The sequence below is a fragment of the Pipistrellus kuhlii genome, unplaced genomic scaffold (genome assembly GCF_014108245.1).
Source record: "Pipistrellus kuhlii isolate mPipKuh1 unplaced genomic scaffold, mPipKuh1.p scaffold_m20_p_5, whole genome shotgun sequence".
NCBI lineage: Eukaryota > Metazoa > Chordata > Mammalia > Chiroptera > Vespertilionidae > Pipistrellus > Pipistrellus kuhlii.
In genome coordinates this window covers 49,927,416-49,942,407 of record NW_023425551.1, presented here as the reverse complement: position 1 = coordinate 49,942,407, position 14,992 = coordinate 49,927,416, and the positions used below count along the sequence as shown (strand labels likewise).

The 14,992-nt window shown below is 37.6% G+C and overlaps 1 protein-coding gene across 4 annotated transcripts in view; it reads left to right on the top strand.

Moving 5' to 3' along the window:
• Positions 1-14,992, top strand: part of BCKDHB (branched chain keto acid dehydrogenase E1 subunit beta) — a 193,443-nt gene that overhangs the window by 34,669 nt on the left and 143,782 nt on the right. For all 4 annotated transcript variants that reach the window (XM_036413219.2, XM_036413223.2, XM_036413222.2 and 1 more), the window contains exons 4-6: positions 1,863-1,996; positions 2,214-2,369; positions 4,531-4,639. In XM_036413219.2, coding sequence (XP_036269112.1) covers positions 1,863-1,996; positions 2,214-2,369; positions 4,531-4,639 — 399 coding nt within the window. The remainder of the gene's footprint in view (positions 1-1,862; positions 1,997-2,213; positions 2,370-4,530; positions 4,640-14,992) is intronic.

Here is a 14,992-nt window from a genome sequence, read left to right as displayed (position 1 = left end):
TCACAGATTGGGATGAGTATGAATCATGCTTTAAGTTTTTGCAGCTGCTTTTAGATGTTGCTAGTTGGCATTTTCTAGCACCTGCTCTATTTATGGTTCATATTCAAAAGGACTGATTGAGCTGAAAGTAAATTCTATGTGCCAAAAAGAACTATAATAGTATCCCTATATTATGGAACTGAAATATGTCATAGATCTATGCCCAAACTTTCGGACTGTGGCTATTGCTTGTGTCTATCCATCCATGTCCCTGAAATTAGAATTTTTCATGAAATGCTAATATGGTTTGAGAGGTGATAAAATTTCAGATGAGAATTGAATTGTGTATGTTAGTAACATTATACCTTGTTGTTTCAGTGGAAAGCCTAAGGTGTTTGTTTATCAAGCTCCTTTATTTGACAGAATCTCAAATTCCAAATTCTGCCTGCTTTTTAGTGAGCAGAGCTGAAATCTATGCTCAGCTCTTTGAGCTTTCAGCTGCTACTTCCTGTGCTTTTGGAGTCTCTCATAGACACAGGGATCAACCAAGGATTTAAGAAGATTTAATGCACACTTTTTGGATTGCCCTCACATGTAGTGCCTTTTTTTTTTTAGGGACCAGTGCCTCAATTTCCAGCTACTAGCAGCTCCATACTCCATTCTCTGACACCTCATGCCAATAAGACTGTGTCTGTTTGAATTCTAGCTGTCTCATGTTACAGAAACTGGGGAGTCACCTCAAGGGATATGCTTTATATATACCATGCTCATACACTGCTATTCTTCTAAGGATCCAATCTCTTTCAGTTTAGGCTTTTTTTTTTTCCCCCCCTCTCCAGTGCCTTTAAGTAGTTGTTTTGTCATATTTTGTTCAGAGTTTGTAATCATTAGATGTGTGAGGGTTACTCTGCGATTATTGAAATTGGAACTTCCATAGCTTGGAATACATAGTGTTGTTATTATCATTCCGGTCAAAATGCCTTCTAATTTTCATTATAACGTAGTCTTTGAGTCATGAGATACTTCAACACATGTTTAAAACTTTTTCTAATGTAAGGATTTTCTAATTATCTTTTTGTTAATAATTTTTAGCTTAATTCCATAATGGTCAGAGAATATACTCTATATTATTTCAATTCTTTGAAATTTGTTGAGATTAGATTTATAACTCAGTATGTGGTTAATTAACACCAGTGTTCTCTGTTGTCTTTATCAGTTAAATCATATTTGTTGATGGTGTTCAAATCTTACATAGTCTTTACTTTTATTTTGGTATGTTTTATCAGTTACTGAGATTGATATGTCAAAATTGCCCACTATCTTGGGAATTTATCTATTTCTTTTTCAGTTCTGTTTATTTATTTATTTATTTGAAGTCCATGTTGTCATAAGAGTTTAAATTTAGAATTATATCCTCTTTGTGAGTTGAACTCTTTTAGAGAATGAATTTTCCCTTTTTATCTCTGGTAATGCTTTTTCCTTTAAAGTCTACTTTGTCTACTATTAATGTAGCAACTTTCTTTGTTTTTTTAATTTTTATTTTTAGTGTGTGTGTGTGTGTGTGTGTGTGTGTGTGTGTGTTTTATTTATAACTTTCTGATATCTTTACTCTTTATTTCATTTTAAGTAGTTGGATTTTGCTTTTTAAAAAAATCTCAGTGTGACACCCTGTCTTTTAATTGTAACATTTAGATTACTTAGTTAATATAATTACTATGTTTGCATTTAAAGCAGCTATCATACTAGTTACTTTCTATTTTTTTCACCTGTCCTTTGCTTTTTTTATCCATCTTACCAATACCAAATCATTGGCTTTTAAGTTGTATTGTGCATTACATTACACTCATTTGTGATAGTAAAATGATTTTATTTTCTTATTTTAGGAAAAGATAGAGTTTTTAACACCCCTTTGTGTGAACAAGGAATTGTTGGATTTGGGATTGGAATTGCAGTCACTGGTGCTACTGCCATTGCAGAAATTCAGTTTGCAGATTATATTTTCCCAGCTTTTGATCAGGTAGGAAGATTGCATTTTACTATAATTGGTTAAGTCCATGAAGTATTGAAGTTTTTCCTCTACTCCTCCTATCTTAAGAACTTTGTGCTACTCTTGAGCTAGTGCATTGCAAGTTATGTTGTTATGGCATATATGTAAAGATCTAATAAAGGGTCGAAAGAAATGGATGGGAATGAAGGACTCCCTGTGACATGTCCCTTCTCTTTTCCCTTCTCAGATTGTTAATGAAGCCGCCAAGTATCGATATCGCTCTGGGGATCTTTTTAATTGTGGAAGCCTTACCATCCGTTCCCCTTGGGGCTGTGTTGGCCATGGGGCTCTCTACCATTCTCAGAGTCCTGAAGCTTTTTTTGCCCACTGCCCCGGAATCAAGGTATACTCATTTATGTATTTTATTTGATCTTCATTTGAGATTTTCATTTTGGTTCATTCTATTAATATTAACTAAAATGCTTAACTAGAGGAAAACAAAACAGGATTTTGGGAATATATGTAAACCTTTAAAAAAAATGGCACAATTTTTTTTTTATATGTATATTCATTAACCCATTGCTCAGGTTTATAGAGTATTCTTTTTGAAACAGTACCTGGCTTGATATTAATAGTACCTGATATTAATTTTAGGCTTCAAAGAGTAAGACTGAGAACATAATTGCTTTATCTTCATCTGTTTCAAAGCTCTGTTTCCTTCTAATAGATGTTTTTCATGTAAATTAATAAATCTTTTTCTGGGATACATTTATAAACCTGTTTAATTCCTAGTCAGAGGGATAGACTTTTATTTTTAGTCTGTGTCTTTTTAAATAGACCAACAGAGGCCTCTGTTATCCAGCTGTGCTTTTCACTCCAGGCAAGGTAATATTTGCTCAAACAGTGAAAGTTGAAATATCTTTCTTTGCCTTCCACAACAATCTTCAATTTCTATAATAACTTGGGTCTTTTAATAAAAACATTTTGCATATTTTATCTTAATTTTTTACATTATCTTCTTTTCTAGTTTTATTTACTAAAGAGCCTTTTAGGGAATCATTATAAAAAGTCATAGATATGTTCACCCACAGCTGTGTGTCTGTTTTTTGATAACATGAACTGGTTGTGAACATGTGTTTATATTAAAAAAAATTTTTTTTCCTACTAGAGCAAAGTCATAAAGTTTTTCCAGTAGGGTACAGGTTGCATAATTTTTCAGTGTAAGCTGGAAGTGGTAAGTTGAGACAGAAGCCACATTTGAGGAAATAGTTATTTTTGTGCTTGAGCTGAACATTGATTCACATTTAATGTTTATGATGTTACCCAGTATTTTTAAGAATAAATCTTTTCTCTCAATCCTCTACTTTTTCTACCCTCCCTTTCTCTTTCTTTAATCCCAAATGAAAATTGTACATATAGTACAAAATGCTAAAAATAAATACATGAAGAAAGCAGAAGAAAAAAAATAAAGTGGGAACTTAAGATAAAGACATTGTGATGTGGTAAGCACTATATTCAGGAGTCAGTTTATAGAAAGTGGAATAGTGTCCTCCAATAAAAATTATATGAAGATGAGTTTTGAAAGCTAAATATAGCTTGCTTCAAGGAACCTTATTTAAGCCTTTGTGATAAATTCAGGTTTATTTTAATGGTAACTTTTTCTATATAACTCTTTATTTTATGCAATTATTTAGTAATCGTTGAAAATTAGGTGAAGTTTATCATTTGAGAGAAAATGGTGTAGAAACTTGAGCTGTGTATCAGTCAGAACTGGGTGAGAATCTCTGGTGTAGCAAGCGATGTAACCTTGGGTGAACTCTTTGATCTCTCTTTAAGCTGTAGTCTGCATTTCTAAATTGGGGAAAATAACAATAACTACCTTGTGGAGTTGCTGTGCACAGTAGATGAATTAGTCCACAAAGTGTTCTTGACCCACTTAACACATGTGGTACCTCCTGTCATTACCATTTTCTTCTTTATCAGCCTCATTCCCAGGAAGGTCCTGGAGTCTGTCCCGGTCAGCGGGAAGTGTGCAGTATCCACACTTTTCTTTACCTTTGCATTAACTACTTTAAAGTGCTCGATTATAAAGTTCAGAGTATTACCCTTTCCTGTAGGAAATGCAGACCATGTTTTTTATGGAAAAGGAGATTTTGATATTTAAAATTGGAGGAGAGTTGCATACCCTTCGAAATTAGCTGTAGATTATTAGTAGAAAATATTTATTTATTTATAGATAAATACAGAAAGATACTGACAACTTTACTTTTTTGTTTTGATGAATGCTCTTTGTAGAATACTTTTATTTTTATGTATATGCAGGTTTAGCTCCTTAGGAGAAGAGCATTTTTAGTCACCAGAATGTGATAGGCATCTAAAAAAATGTTGATTTTATTTTGGGACAGAATGTAAATTTTTATTAAGAATTGTAATTAGGCCAAAAATGCCAGATTTCTATTTTTAATTAGTAACAATTGGTTATTTAAATGTCAACTCTTCTTATAATGAGTTTGCTGGGATACATTTTTTACTGAAATTGTCTTAAAAAAAATCTGTTTTTGCAGGTGGTTATACCCAGAAGCCCTTTCCAGGCCAAGGGACTTCTTTTGTCATGCATAGAGGATAAAAATCCTTGTATATTTTTTGAACCTAAAATACTTTACAGGGCAGCAGGTAAAGGTTTTCTTTATTTTATATTTGTGAATATTTTCATATTTTTTGTTATTTACTGTTCAAAAATATTTTTTTCCATGTAAGTTTGGTTTATACTTACTTACCTTGTAGAAAAAATTCTGATTTGTTCCATATTTAGTTTGTTCTCAGTTGTATATTTTATAATATGTTAAGTTTAGAGGAAATCTAGCTATTTTATATTTTGATTGTGGAAAAAGAAGCAATGTGAATTATTTGAGAACATAGGGACTATAGCCATCTACATAGTAGATGCTTGTAAATGTGGATTGAATGAAAAAGTGAATGAGCTTATTATAATAAATAACATTAAATGCTCTTATAGTTGAAGTGTCCATATAAATGTTAATCTAAATTAGAATACTTTGATGGTGAAGGAGGCACTATTAATGCTGTGACGTCAGGACTACATTGGGATGACTAAGGAAAACTGGTGTATAGTCATGCTCCTTTTAGCTTAAAATCATGATTCTGTAAACACTCCTCTGTGACATCAAATGATTTGTTCTGTTTAATGTATATTTTGAATTCAGGAAACAGTACTTTGGCAAATCATTCTTTTCTTTGAATAGTTAAGCTTAAGAATATCTTGTTTTAGTGCAGTATCATTTGCATATAATAAAATGCAAGATATTAAGTGTTCAATTTGATAGCTTTTTTGGCAATCTTACACATCAATGTAACCACTGTGCAAAATATGACATAGAGCATTTTCATCATTTTAGGAATGATGAGTTAATCCATCTTCCCTGCCAGTTCATTATCCATGTCCCAAACTTAGCCACTTTATGCTTGCTATTACCATAGGTTGTTGCACATTTGGGGCTTTGTATTAATGAAATCACACAGTGCTGTATATGTTCTTTTGTGTTTGGCTTTTTCAACCTAATGCTTTTGAGATTCATTCATATTGGTGCTTATATTAGTAATATATTCCTTTTTCATTGCTAAGTACGATTCCATTGTATGAATAGATCATAATTTGTTAGTTTTTGACTATTTTGTACAAGAACTTTGTGTGTGTGTGTGTGTGTGTGTGTGTGTGTGTATGTGTGTGTGTGTAGCCTGTCTCAGAGCTTGAGTTAAGCTAGGGAAATTATTGTACATAAGTTTTGTTTTGTTTTTATTAATCCTCACCTGGGGATATTTTTCCATTGATTTTTAGAGAGAGTAAAAAGGAGGGGGAGAGACAGAAACATTGAAGTGAGATAGACACATGGATTGGTTGCCTCTCACACTTGCCCCTACTGGGCCAGGGATCTAGCCTGCAACCAAGGTGATGTAACCTTGACTGGAATCAAATCTGGGACCCTTCAGTCCACAGGCCAATGCTCTATCAACTGAGTCAAACTGACTGGGGCTGTATATATGTTTTTGTGAACATTGTAAAATTTCTTTTGGGTAATAAACATCCAGGAATAGAGTCATTGTGTCACATGGTAGATGTAAATTTAACTTTAAAGAACCCATTTAAGAGAGTTTTTCAAAGTAATTGTGCTATTTTATACTTCCATTAGAAATTTATGAGAGTTCTAAGTTAAAAACAACTTGGTCTTAAGTTAAACATATTATAAATGGAATCTCTCTACTTTTTAGAAAATGTATTGTCACCAATATCCTCTCATGGGATAAAAAATAATTAATGTAAGAATTTAAAATATTTAGGTGAATAGGAAAACATCGATGGTATATACTGAGTAGCTATTTGATTTGTAATAATTTGGATACCCTTATGAGAATTATATTTGTAAGGCCAACCAGTTGTTATATAGCTAATCAATTAGTGCAGATTTTTTTCAGTATTTCATAAATGGAAAATTCATAAGAAACATTTGAAAAAGTAATTCACTTTGCGGAAATTTTGAAATCAGGACTGGTTAGGGGAATGTTTAATGCTATAAGATTCCAGTTAAGTGAATGAGCTTGAGAAATTTGTTGTAGATTTAGTCCTGTGGGAGATTATGAAGTCTCTGATGAGGATCATGGATCACAAGTTTTTCAGAAGTTTCCCCATGATTGATTATGTGCTGTTGCAAGAACACTCACTCTGAATGTTTTCTTGACCCCCCAATGGCTCAGTAGAGACCACAAAGTCTCTAATTTTTTCACAACTAGAGAGCTTTTCTGCAGAAGAAAGAGAAAAAAAATGTTACCCACCCAAGTCTTCATATGAATGTTCTCTAGGTGGTGATCAAAGTTGAACCTAGGGCCAGCAGCATAAGATTCATGAGAGCTTATTAGAAAAACAAATTGTCAGTCTTCATTCATGACCTACTGAATTAGAGACAGCGAGGCCCAGATGTCTCTATCTTAGTAGTACTCCTGGTAATTCTGACTCATACTAAATTTTGAGAACCACTGCTTAAGGTCAGTTGCTTATCTACATTTACTTTATTTTAATTACTAGAAGCCTGGGGTCCCAGATTGCAAGAGGGTACAGACCAGGCTGAGGAACCTTACTGGTGCATGATCAGGGCTGGAGGGGAGGGACCACAGGAGGGCTCCAGGGTGTGTCCAGCCTGTCTTGCCCACTCCAGTCAGCAAGGTAACTACTGGTTAGAGCATCTGTCCCCTGGTGGTCAGTGCGCATAATAATTACTGGTCAAATGGTCGAATGGTCAAATGGTCGCTTAGCCTTTTATATATATAAACTAGAGGCCCAGAGCATGAAATCCGTGGCTGGGTAGGGTCCCTAGACCTGGCCGGCGATCAGGGCTGATCTGTGGGGCCACCCGCTTGCACTGCCATGGCTGGCCTGGCACCACCTGCTTGCTGGCCTACCCCCTGCCGCTGCCACCGGTCACCTCCCTCTGTGGGGCAACTGGCAGAGTCATTGGGGGAACCCTGCTGGCACCCGCCTTGGATGACCTGGGGCCTGCAGGCTGGAGGCAGTGCCTGTGTCGAGAGTCTGCCTCTCTTCCTCCCCTCTTTCCCCCCGGTGGTCAGTGCGTGTCATAGCGACCAGCCATTCTGCCTGTTGTTCCGCTGTTCAGTTGATTTGCATATTAGGCTTTTATTATTTAGGATTTTTTTGGGTAGAATTTGGGATGCTTTTAACCCATGGTTTTATTTGAGTTGGCCTCTGGTTTGAATCAGTATCTTGCAGCTGACTATATCCTGGCTTTTGCTTTTTTTGGGGTAGGGTGTGGTGGAGGGGAGTTGAATGGTCTGACATTGATTCTTCAATTGCTGTCTACATGCAGCCAGCTCTTCTCCAGCTCTGTCTGCTAATCTCTCAGATCTTCTTCACAGTGAAGTAAATGCCAAACTTCCACTTGTTTGGAATGATATGAAAAGAAACGGAGCATTGTGATTTAGGTATCTGAGGTACCTCATGTCTGTGTTGACAATCAAATGGATCTATAAAAGAAGGTGCTTTAATTTCAAAGACCAGAGTAGCTTGATGATTTCTAAGTGGCAGTAATAGGAAAACTTTCGGTATCCTATATAATAAAAAGGTGATATGCAAATTGACTGAATGGCAGAATGACCGGTCACTATGACATGCACTGACCACCAGGGGGCAGATGCTCAATGTAGGAGCTGCCCTCTGGTATTCAGTGTGCTCCCACAGGGGGAGTGCTGTTCAGCCAGAAGCCAGGCTCACAGCTCTCAGCTCACAGATGGAGGGAGCTTCTTCCGCCTTCACTGCAGTGCTACGGATTTCTGACTGACATCCCCCGAGGGCTCCTGGACTGTGAGAGGGTGCAGGCTGGGCTGAGGGGACCTCCTCGCAATCTCCCATTGTCTCCCCCCCCCCTCGCCTCCCATGCATTAATCTCATGCACCGGGCCTCTAGTTTGTAAATAATCATTTAATGGACTTTTTCTTACAGTCTTTCTTTTTGAATTTCCAACATACGCTAGGGAATAGTTAAAATCTTGGGGACTAAAGATATTGCTGTTTATGTTTAGATTTTTGAAAAAAGGTTTCATTTTGTGAAGATTCATAGAGTAATCTTTGTGAAAATAATTAGGAGTGGTGTTTATTACATAAAGCTCAGTTAGGTTAATTATTCAGTAGCATTAACTAAATGGAAAGTAGTTGAATATAAGTAAATATAACCTTTGAGTAGTTTAAGGCAATGTTTATAAAATTGATGCACTGAAGCCCTTACATTTTATTTGTAGGATGATATAGAAATATTCATGAATTAGGCAATCCCAAAACATTTAGATATATTAGTTAGGCTTACCCCATAATAAAACTGTAAATTAAATGGACATTTTATTTCTCTCACATTAATCTCCAGATTGCCAGTTCATGGCTGAGGTTGTGGCTCCTCAATTGTCAGAGTTCCAGGACTCTTCTGTCTATAAAAGAAAAATATAAGTGAAAGGAAAAGATAATCTCTGGAAGTTTAACCAGACATTTTAAACAGATAAAGGGAGGATTAATACACTGGAAGATTAAAGCCAAAGAAATGACCAGAATATAGTGTAGAGAAATAAAGAGAAGGAAAACATGAAAGATGTCGAGTATGAAGGGGGAGTGAGTAAATATACTTAAGGAACAGAGATGAGTATATTTTCTAATAATGTTCATTAATACAATTTTGTGGGCAGAAAAGTAATTCTGTCATATGTTTGCCATTCTGCTCCATCAGGACTAGAGTGATACAGTAGGAAATATTTTAGGAAAGTATCAACTATTACCTGCTTTTTCCTCCAGCATCATTAAGATAAGATGTGATTTTCCCAAGTCTAGAGTCAATTCTATACATAATTCCTGAAGTAAATAGGATACTAGGTAAAGAGTTAACTTGCTAACTCAAAGAATTTCCCTCTAATTTTTATCTATGTCAGTAAATCCTGTTCAGGATTGATTCCGTTATAGTTATTCAAGGCTTTAGCTTATAGTTGTAGTGCACATCTTTCCCTCATTAGTTCATCTTTTGGCATCTATTGGTCCATTATTTTCTGTGTAGGACATATTCTTCCTATGGCCACTACTCTTACTCCTCTCCATGTGTAAGTCATCCTGTATGATGTTATGTGATGGACATGCGACTCTTCCCAGCTTTGTTACTTCTTTGGGATTTTATATCGATATGTGGACATAGAGCTGTCCTTTCTATATGTGGTTTGCCTGAGATGACATGAGAATAAGGCCAAGGCCCCTGTCACTTAATGAATGAGAGTTGCTAGTAGAAGATTGTGAGGCCAAGCAGATATGTTCATTGAAAATGGGAGGAAAGGAGGGAAATAGAAATCCAAAGTGAAGATTTTCACTATTTCATTAGGTTAATTTTTAAAGTTTGTTGAGTTATTCTTACTTCTTTAATCTTCCTTTGATAAATGGAAGATTTTTGGGGAAACTTATTAATCACATTTTAGGTTCAACTTCCTTTGAGTTTCAGTCCCCTGTAGACTTTAATAAACTTAATAATCTTGGCTGATATAATACATAATCTTGTTTAGAGCAAAGATGCTTCTCTCATAAGATGGAAACATTCCCAGTTTCACTAGCACAATTAACAGCAGCCTTTTATAAACATAATATAAAATCTATGTTTGTCCTAATAGCTGCAGCTGGAATCCATCTATTTATACTTAACTAGGGGTCCAGTGCACAAATCGTGCATCTTGAAAGGAACTGTGGGCCGCAAGGCTGTGGTAGGTACAGGGGCAGTTCTCGGCCCATCCTCTGCACCCCCGCCCAGCCCCTCCCACTGTGATCCCCGGTCCCTTATCTGCCAGCAGCCCCACTCCTGCTGCTGCTGCTCCCATGTGCTAATGGTGCCAGCCCTGCTTGCACCTGCTGACAGTGCAGAGCTATTGGGGCCAGTACCAGCAGCGGGTGTGATTGGGGCCAGCATCATCAGCAGGTGCAAGTGGTGGCTGCTGCCCAGATGGCCCCTCAGGAGCAGAGGGTGGTGGAGAAGCCCTCAGGGGCAGTTGGGGCCAGCAACGGGCACTGGCAGTGGGTATGAGTAGCAGCTCTTGTGCCAGTAGGAGGTATGAGCGGGGCCTGCAGCAGGTGCAAGCACCAGGCGGGACTGCAGTGAGTGGAAGCAAAGAATTTTCACTAACCATCAGAGGCTGGCTCTGATGACAGCGACAGGCTTCTTGCCTTGGTCTGGTGCCCCCACTCGTTCCATCATCCTGCCGCGGCTGCCGCCTGCCATGTACCATGCTCTGCCACCTGTTGCTGACACCTGCCATGTTCTGCGTGCTCCCTGGTGGTCAGTGCATGTCATAGCGACCAGTTCAGTTGTTCTGCCATTCGGTCTAATATAATAAAATATTAGCCTTTTATTATAGAGGATAGTACTTAATGGTACTCACAGTGTTGCTGAGGGGCTTGAGATAAATCATGTGTGTATCTGTATCATCTTTAAGCACTGTTTAGACAGAGTACTAGACACTGTGCTAGGATGTGTAGATAATTGGACTATTTCATTTAATTCTCACAACAACCTCATCAGAAAAGTTCTGCCACTGCTATAAGAACCTGAGCATTAGGGAAGTTAAGCAACTTGCTCAAAGCTCATTTTCAAACCCAGGTATTGGGCACTTATGGTGAAGATGGTTCCATTTAATTTTCACAAAAGCCCCATGAGTTGGTGGGACCCTGAAACTGAAGTTTTATAGAGCATAAGAAACCTGCTCGTAGAGAACTAAGTGATAGAGTTAGGTTTAAATGAATTTGTTCTGACCCAAAGCTGCTATCTTTCTAACATTAGAATATGTTGCAACATATTTAAACATTTAATGAATGTAGGGCATACGTGAAACAAATTCTTCCAGAGGTCTAGTTTCATGCCAAAATCTGTGCTATTTATTCTTCCACAATTAAAATGATTCACTTTCTAATTGAATGAAAATATATATTATCAGTAGCTCTTTATTAAGGTAGTATATCCCTCATATTACAGAGTATAGGCATAGGATTAATTCGATTCTTTGAGAGTTATAAAAACTATACATGCCACAAGTCTAGTTAGTCACAGATGGGGTTTGGGAATGTCTGCTCCATGCTCTTTTAGGGGCCTAGTCACATGTCCCCTTCTAGTGGCTAAGGTAGCTGAGAAATGTAGCCTTCCTACATTTTTGGGAGAGGGATAAAACTGGTGAATGCACAGTACTGGCCATTGCAGCTCTTCCGGACCTCTCTGACACCCTCATTTTTGGACCTGGTCTCCATATACTGTTCTATATTCAAACATCTGTGCTGTAGTGACTTTCACAGGTCTGGTCTATAACACATTGAAATAACTTCTTCAAGTTCAGCCATTAACTTTATAAACTACAAAGATAAAAGTGAAAATAGGTAATGCAGTAATTTTCTTCTATTATTATGAATATATTATAGATATAAAACGTATTTTCTAAATTTAGACAGAAATAGTGAATATTTCTGGATTATTAATAAATATGGCATTTAAATACAAATAAACTTAAAAATGGCAGAGGGATACTTAGTAAAGATAGATAAGGAAGACAGTGTCAAAATGTATACAATAGTTATAATTCAAAAAGAATGAGTCAGTGAGACATTATAAGATATAGGCATCTGTGGAGAAGCTGTTCTTGCATGTCTTGAACTCTTTGGTTATTTAATTGAATGACTGATGACACCGGTGATATCGAAGTAACCATGGTTTTTATCCTTAGTCTAGTGAGAAAAAAAGTAAGGGTAAAAGCCTTATGCTGCTTTATTTCCAGAATTTAAATTATCCTTTCAGGCAAAAATAGGTCCTAATGATACTGATTCCTTTTTTCTTATTAGCAGCTACACTAATTATGTGTAAATTGTAGATGACTTTGAAGTTATTTTTGCCCAATAGCAGTATACACAAAAGCAAGGAATTAGTATTTCACATTTAAATTTGTTTTGGTTGGCATCATTAAGCTGATTATTTTTATGCAGGCTGGTACATTAATAGTACACTCACTGATAAGAATTGTTTGATCCAGTAATGAGAGGGAATTTAATTTATATTTTTAAATTTGTTTTTAAATTGAAATAATACTTCTACAGATTTTAGATAGCCAAATAATATATCTTGTAACAAATGCGTGCTTCTTACTCATAGACAAGCCTTTTCAACTCAAATTATTATCATATCCTATGTAATAAAAGTAATATGCAAATTGACCATCACTCCAACACACTATATGGCTGCCCCCATGTGGTCAAAGATGGGTGCCACCATGTGGACACAAGATGGCTACTATAAGATGGCTGGCAGGGGAGGCAGTTGGGAGGGATCAGGCCTGCAAGGGAAGGCAGTTGGGGGCAATCAGGCCAGCAGGGAAGGGCAGTTAGGGGGGACCAGGCCTATCGGGGAGGACAGTTGGAGGAGGACCAGGTCTGCAGGGGAGGGCAATTGGGGGGAGGGAGCAGGCCTGAAGTGGAGGGAAGTTTGGATGGATCAGGCCTGCAGGGGAGGACAATTGGGGGCAACCAGGCCTTCAGAGGAAGGCAGTTAGGGGTGACTGGGCCAGAAGGGGAGGGCAGTTGTTGGGGGCATTCAGGCCAGCAGGGGAGCTGTCAGGTGTCGATCAGACTGTCATAGGAGTGGTTAGGAGTGATCAGGCTGCAGGCAGAATCAGTTAGGGACAATCAGGCAGGCAGGCAGGCAGGCAAACAGGTGAGCAGTTGGGAGCCAGCAGTCTTGGATTGTGAGAGGGACTCTAGATTGGAGAGTGTGCAGGCTGGGCTGAGGGACACCACCCCTCCCAACCCCATTTACACATTTTGTGCACCAGGCCTCTAGTTTATAAATAGTATACTTAAACTGTTGGTTTATCTTCCTGTTAGTTATTTTGTCTCACCTTTTCCCCAGCAGCTGCTATCTTTCCCTCAACATATACAAATTTTCTTTAATATCTTTCTAGAGTTACAGTATAAATTTTTTCAGGTAATTATTTAGTGTTTACATTGCTGTTACAATAATAGTATGATTCACAACAGAGTCCCCCAAAATAAATAAATAAAACATTCTTTCATCTCCTCTTCAGTATGCAATTGTTTTCTCTGAATACAATACTTTTTTCTCTGTTTTTATTTGCTTAATTTCACATGGTTCCTAATTTTCTTAATATGATCTATTTTCATTATGTTTGGACATATTAGGTGGCCAATCAGCTCTTTTCTCCATCTTCATCCCTATGCCCTCAGTCTAATAACATGGTTAAGAACATGGGTTCTGGATACTGCTCTACTAGTTACTAACTGGGTGACTTTGGCAAGCAACTTAACCTTCCTATGCTTTAGTTTTCTCACCTGTGCCACCAGGACAGTGACAATACTTAGCTCCTATCTAATTTATTTAAAGATAAAATGGATGACTGAGTAGAGTTAAAGGCTCTGAGTATCCAACCTGGCACAGAGAAATTTCTTAATGCCTATTGTGATTGATGTGACTGTTCTTTCCAGGGATAAGTTAGTTCTATCATTAGTCTTTGATATGTAATTGAAACAAATTTTGTCACACACTAGGTTTTTTTTTTTTTTTTTTTTTTTTTTTTTTTTTTTTTTATCTATACACTAGTGCTCTGGTGCATGGTATCATGCACATTGAAAGGAAATTAACTAGAAGGTGGCTGGCAGGGTGGGACTGCGCGAGATGGGCTGGACACACCCTGGAGCCAACCTCCCATCGTCCCTCCCTGGCCAGCCACATCTGTGGCAGTGCTGCACCCCAGAGGGTGTTTGTGGAGTGAGCAGGGTCCCTCTGGTAGGTAGGGTCCCTCCACCTGGCTCTGACAAAACCAGATCTGACAAAACCAGATCTCTGACATCCCAAGGAGTCTTGAATGGCGAGAGAGTGGTTCTTGGGTGACGCACCCCAGGATCAGGCTCCCTCCTCTCTGGTTCTGGGGTGTGTCACCCAAGAACTGCCGCTGCCAAGTCATCGCAGCTCAACAGCTCCTGTGTTGAGCATTTGCCCCTAGTGGTCATTGCGCATCATAGCTACCAGTCGGACAGTCGCTTAGCCTTTTATATACAGAGGTACAAGGAAGTAAAAAGGTTTGCTAAATGTGAACTTGGATTCTTCACTATAAAGTAGTTCCATTGCACTATTGAGCTAATTTAATTTTTCTGTGGTACAGCTACACAATGGAATACTACCCTGATGTAGAAAGAAAGGAACTTCTACCATTTGAAAAGCATGGATGGACATGGAGAACATTATGCTAAGTGAAATAAAGCAGTCAGAGTAAGATAAATACCACATGATCTCACTAATTTATGGAATATAATGAACAACATAAATTTATGAACAAAAACAGATCCAGAGACAGAGAATAATCGATCAGACTGTCAAACCTCAGAAGGAAAGTAGGGCAGAGTAGGAGGAAAAGGAGGAGATCAACCAAAGGACTT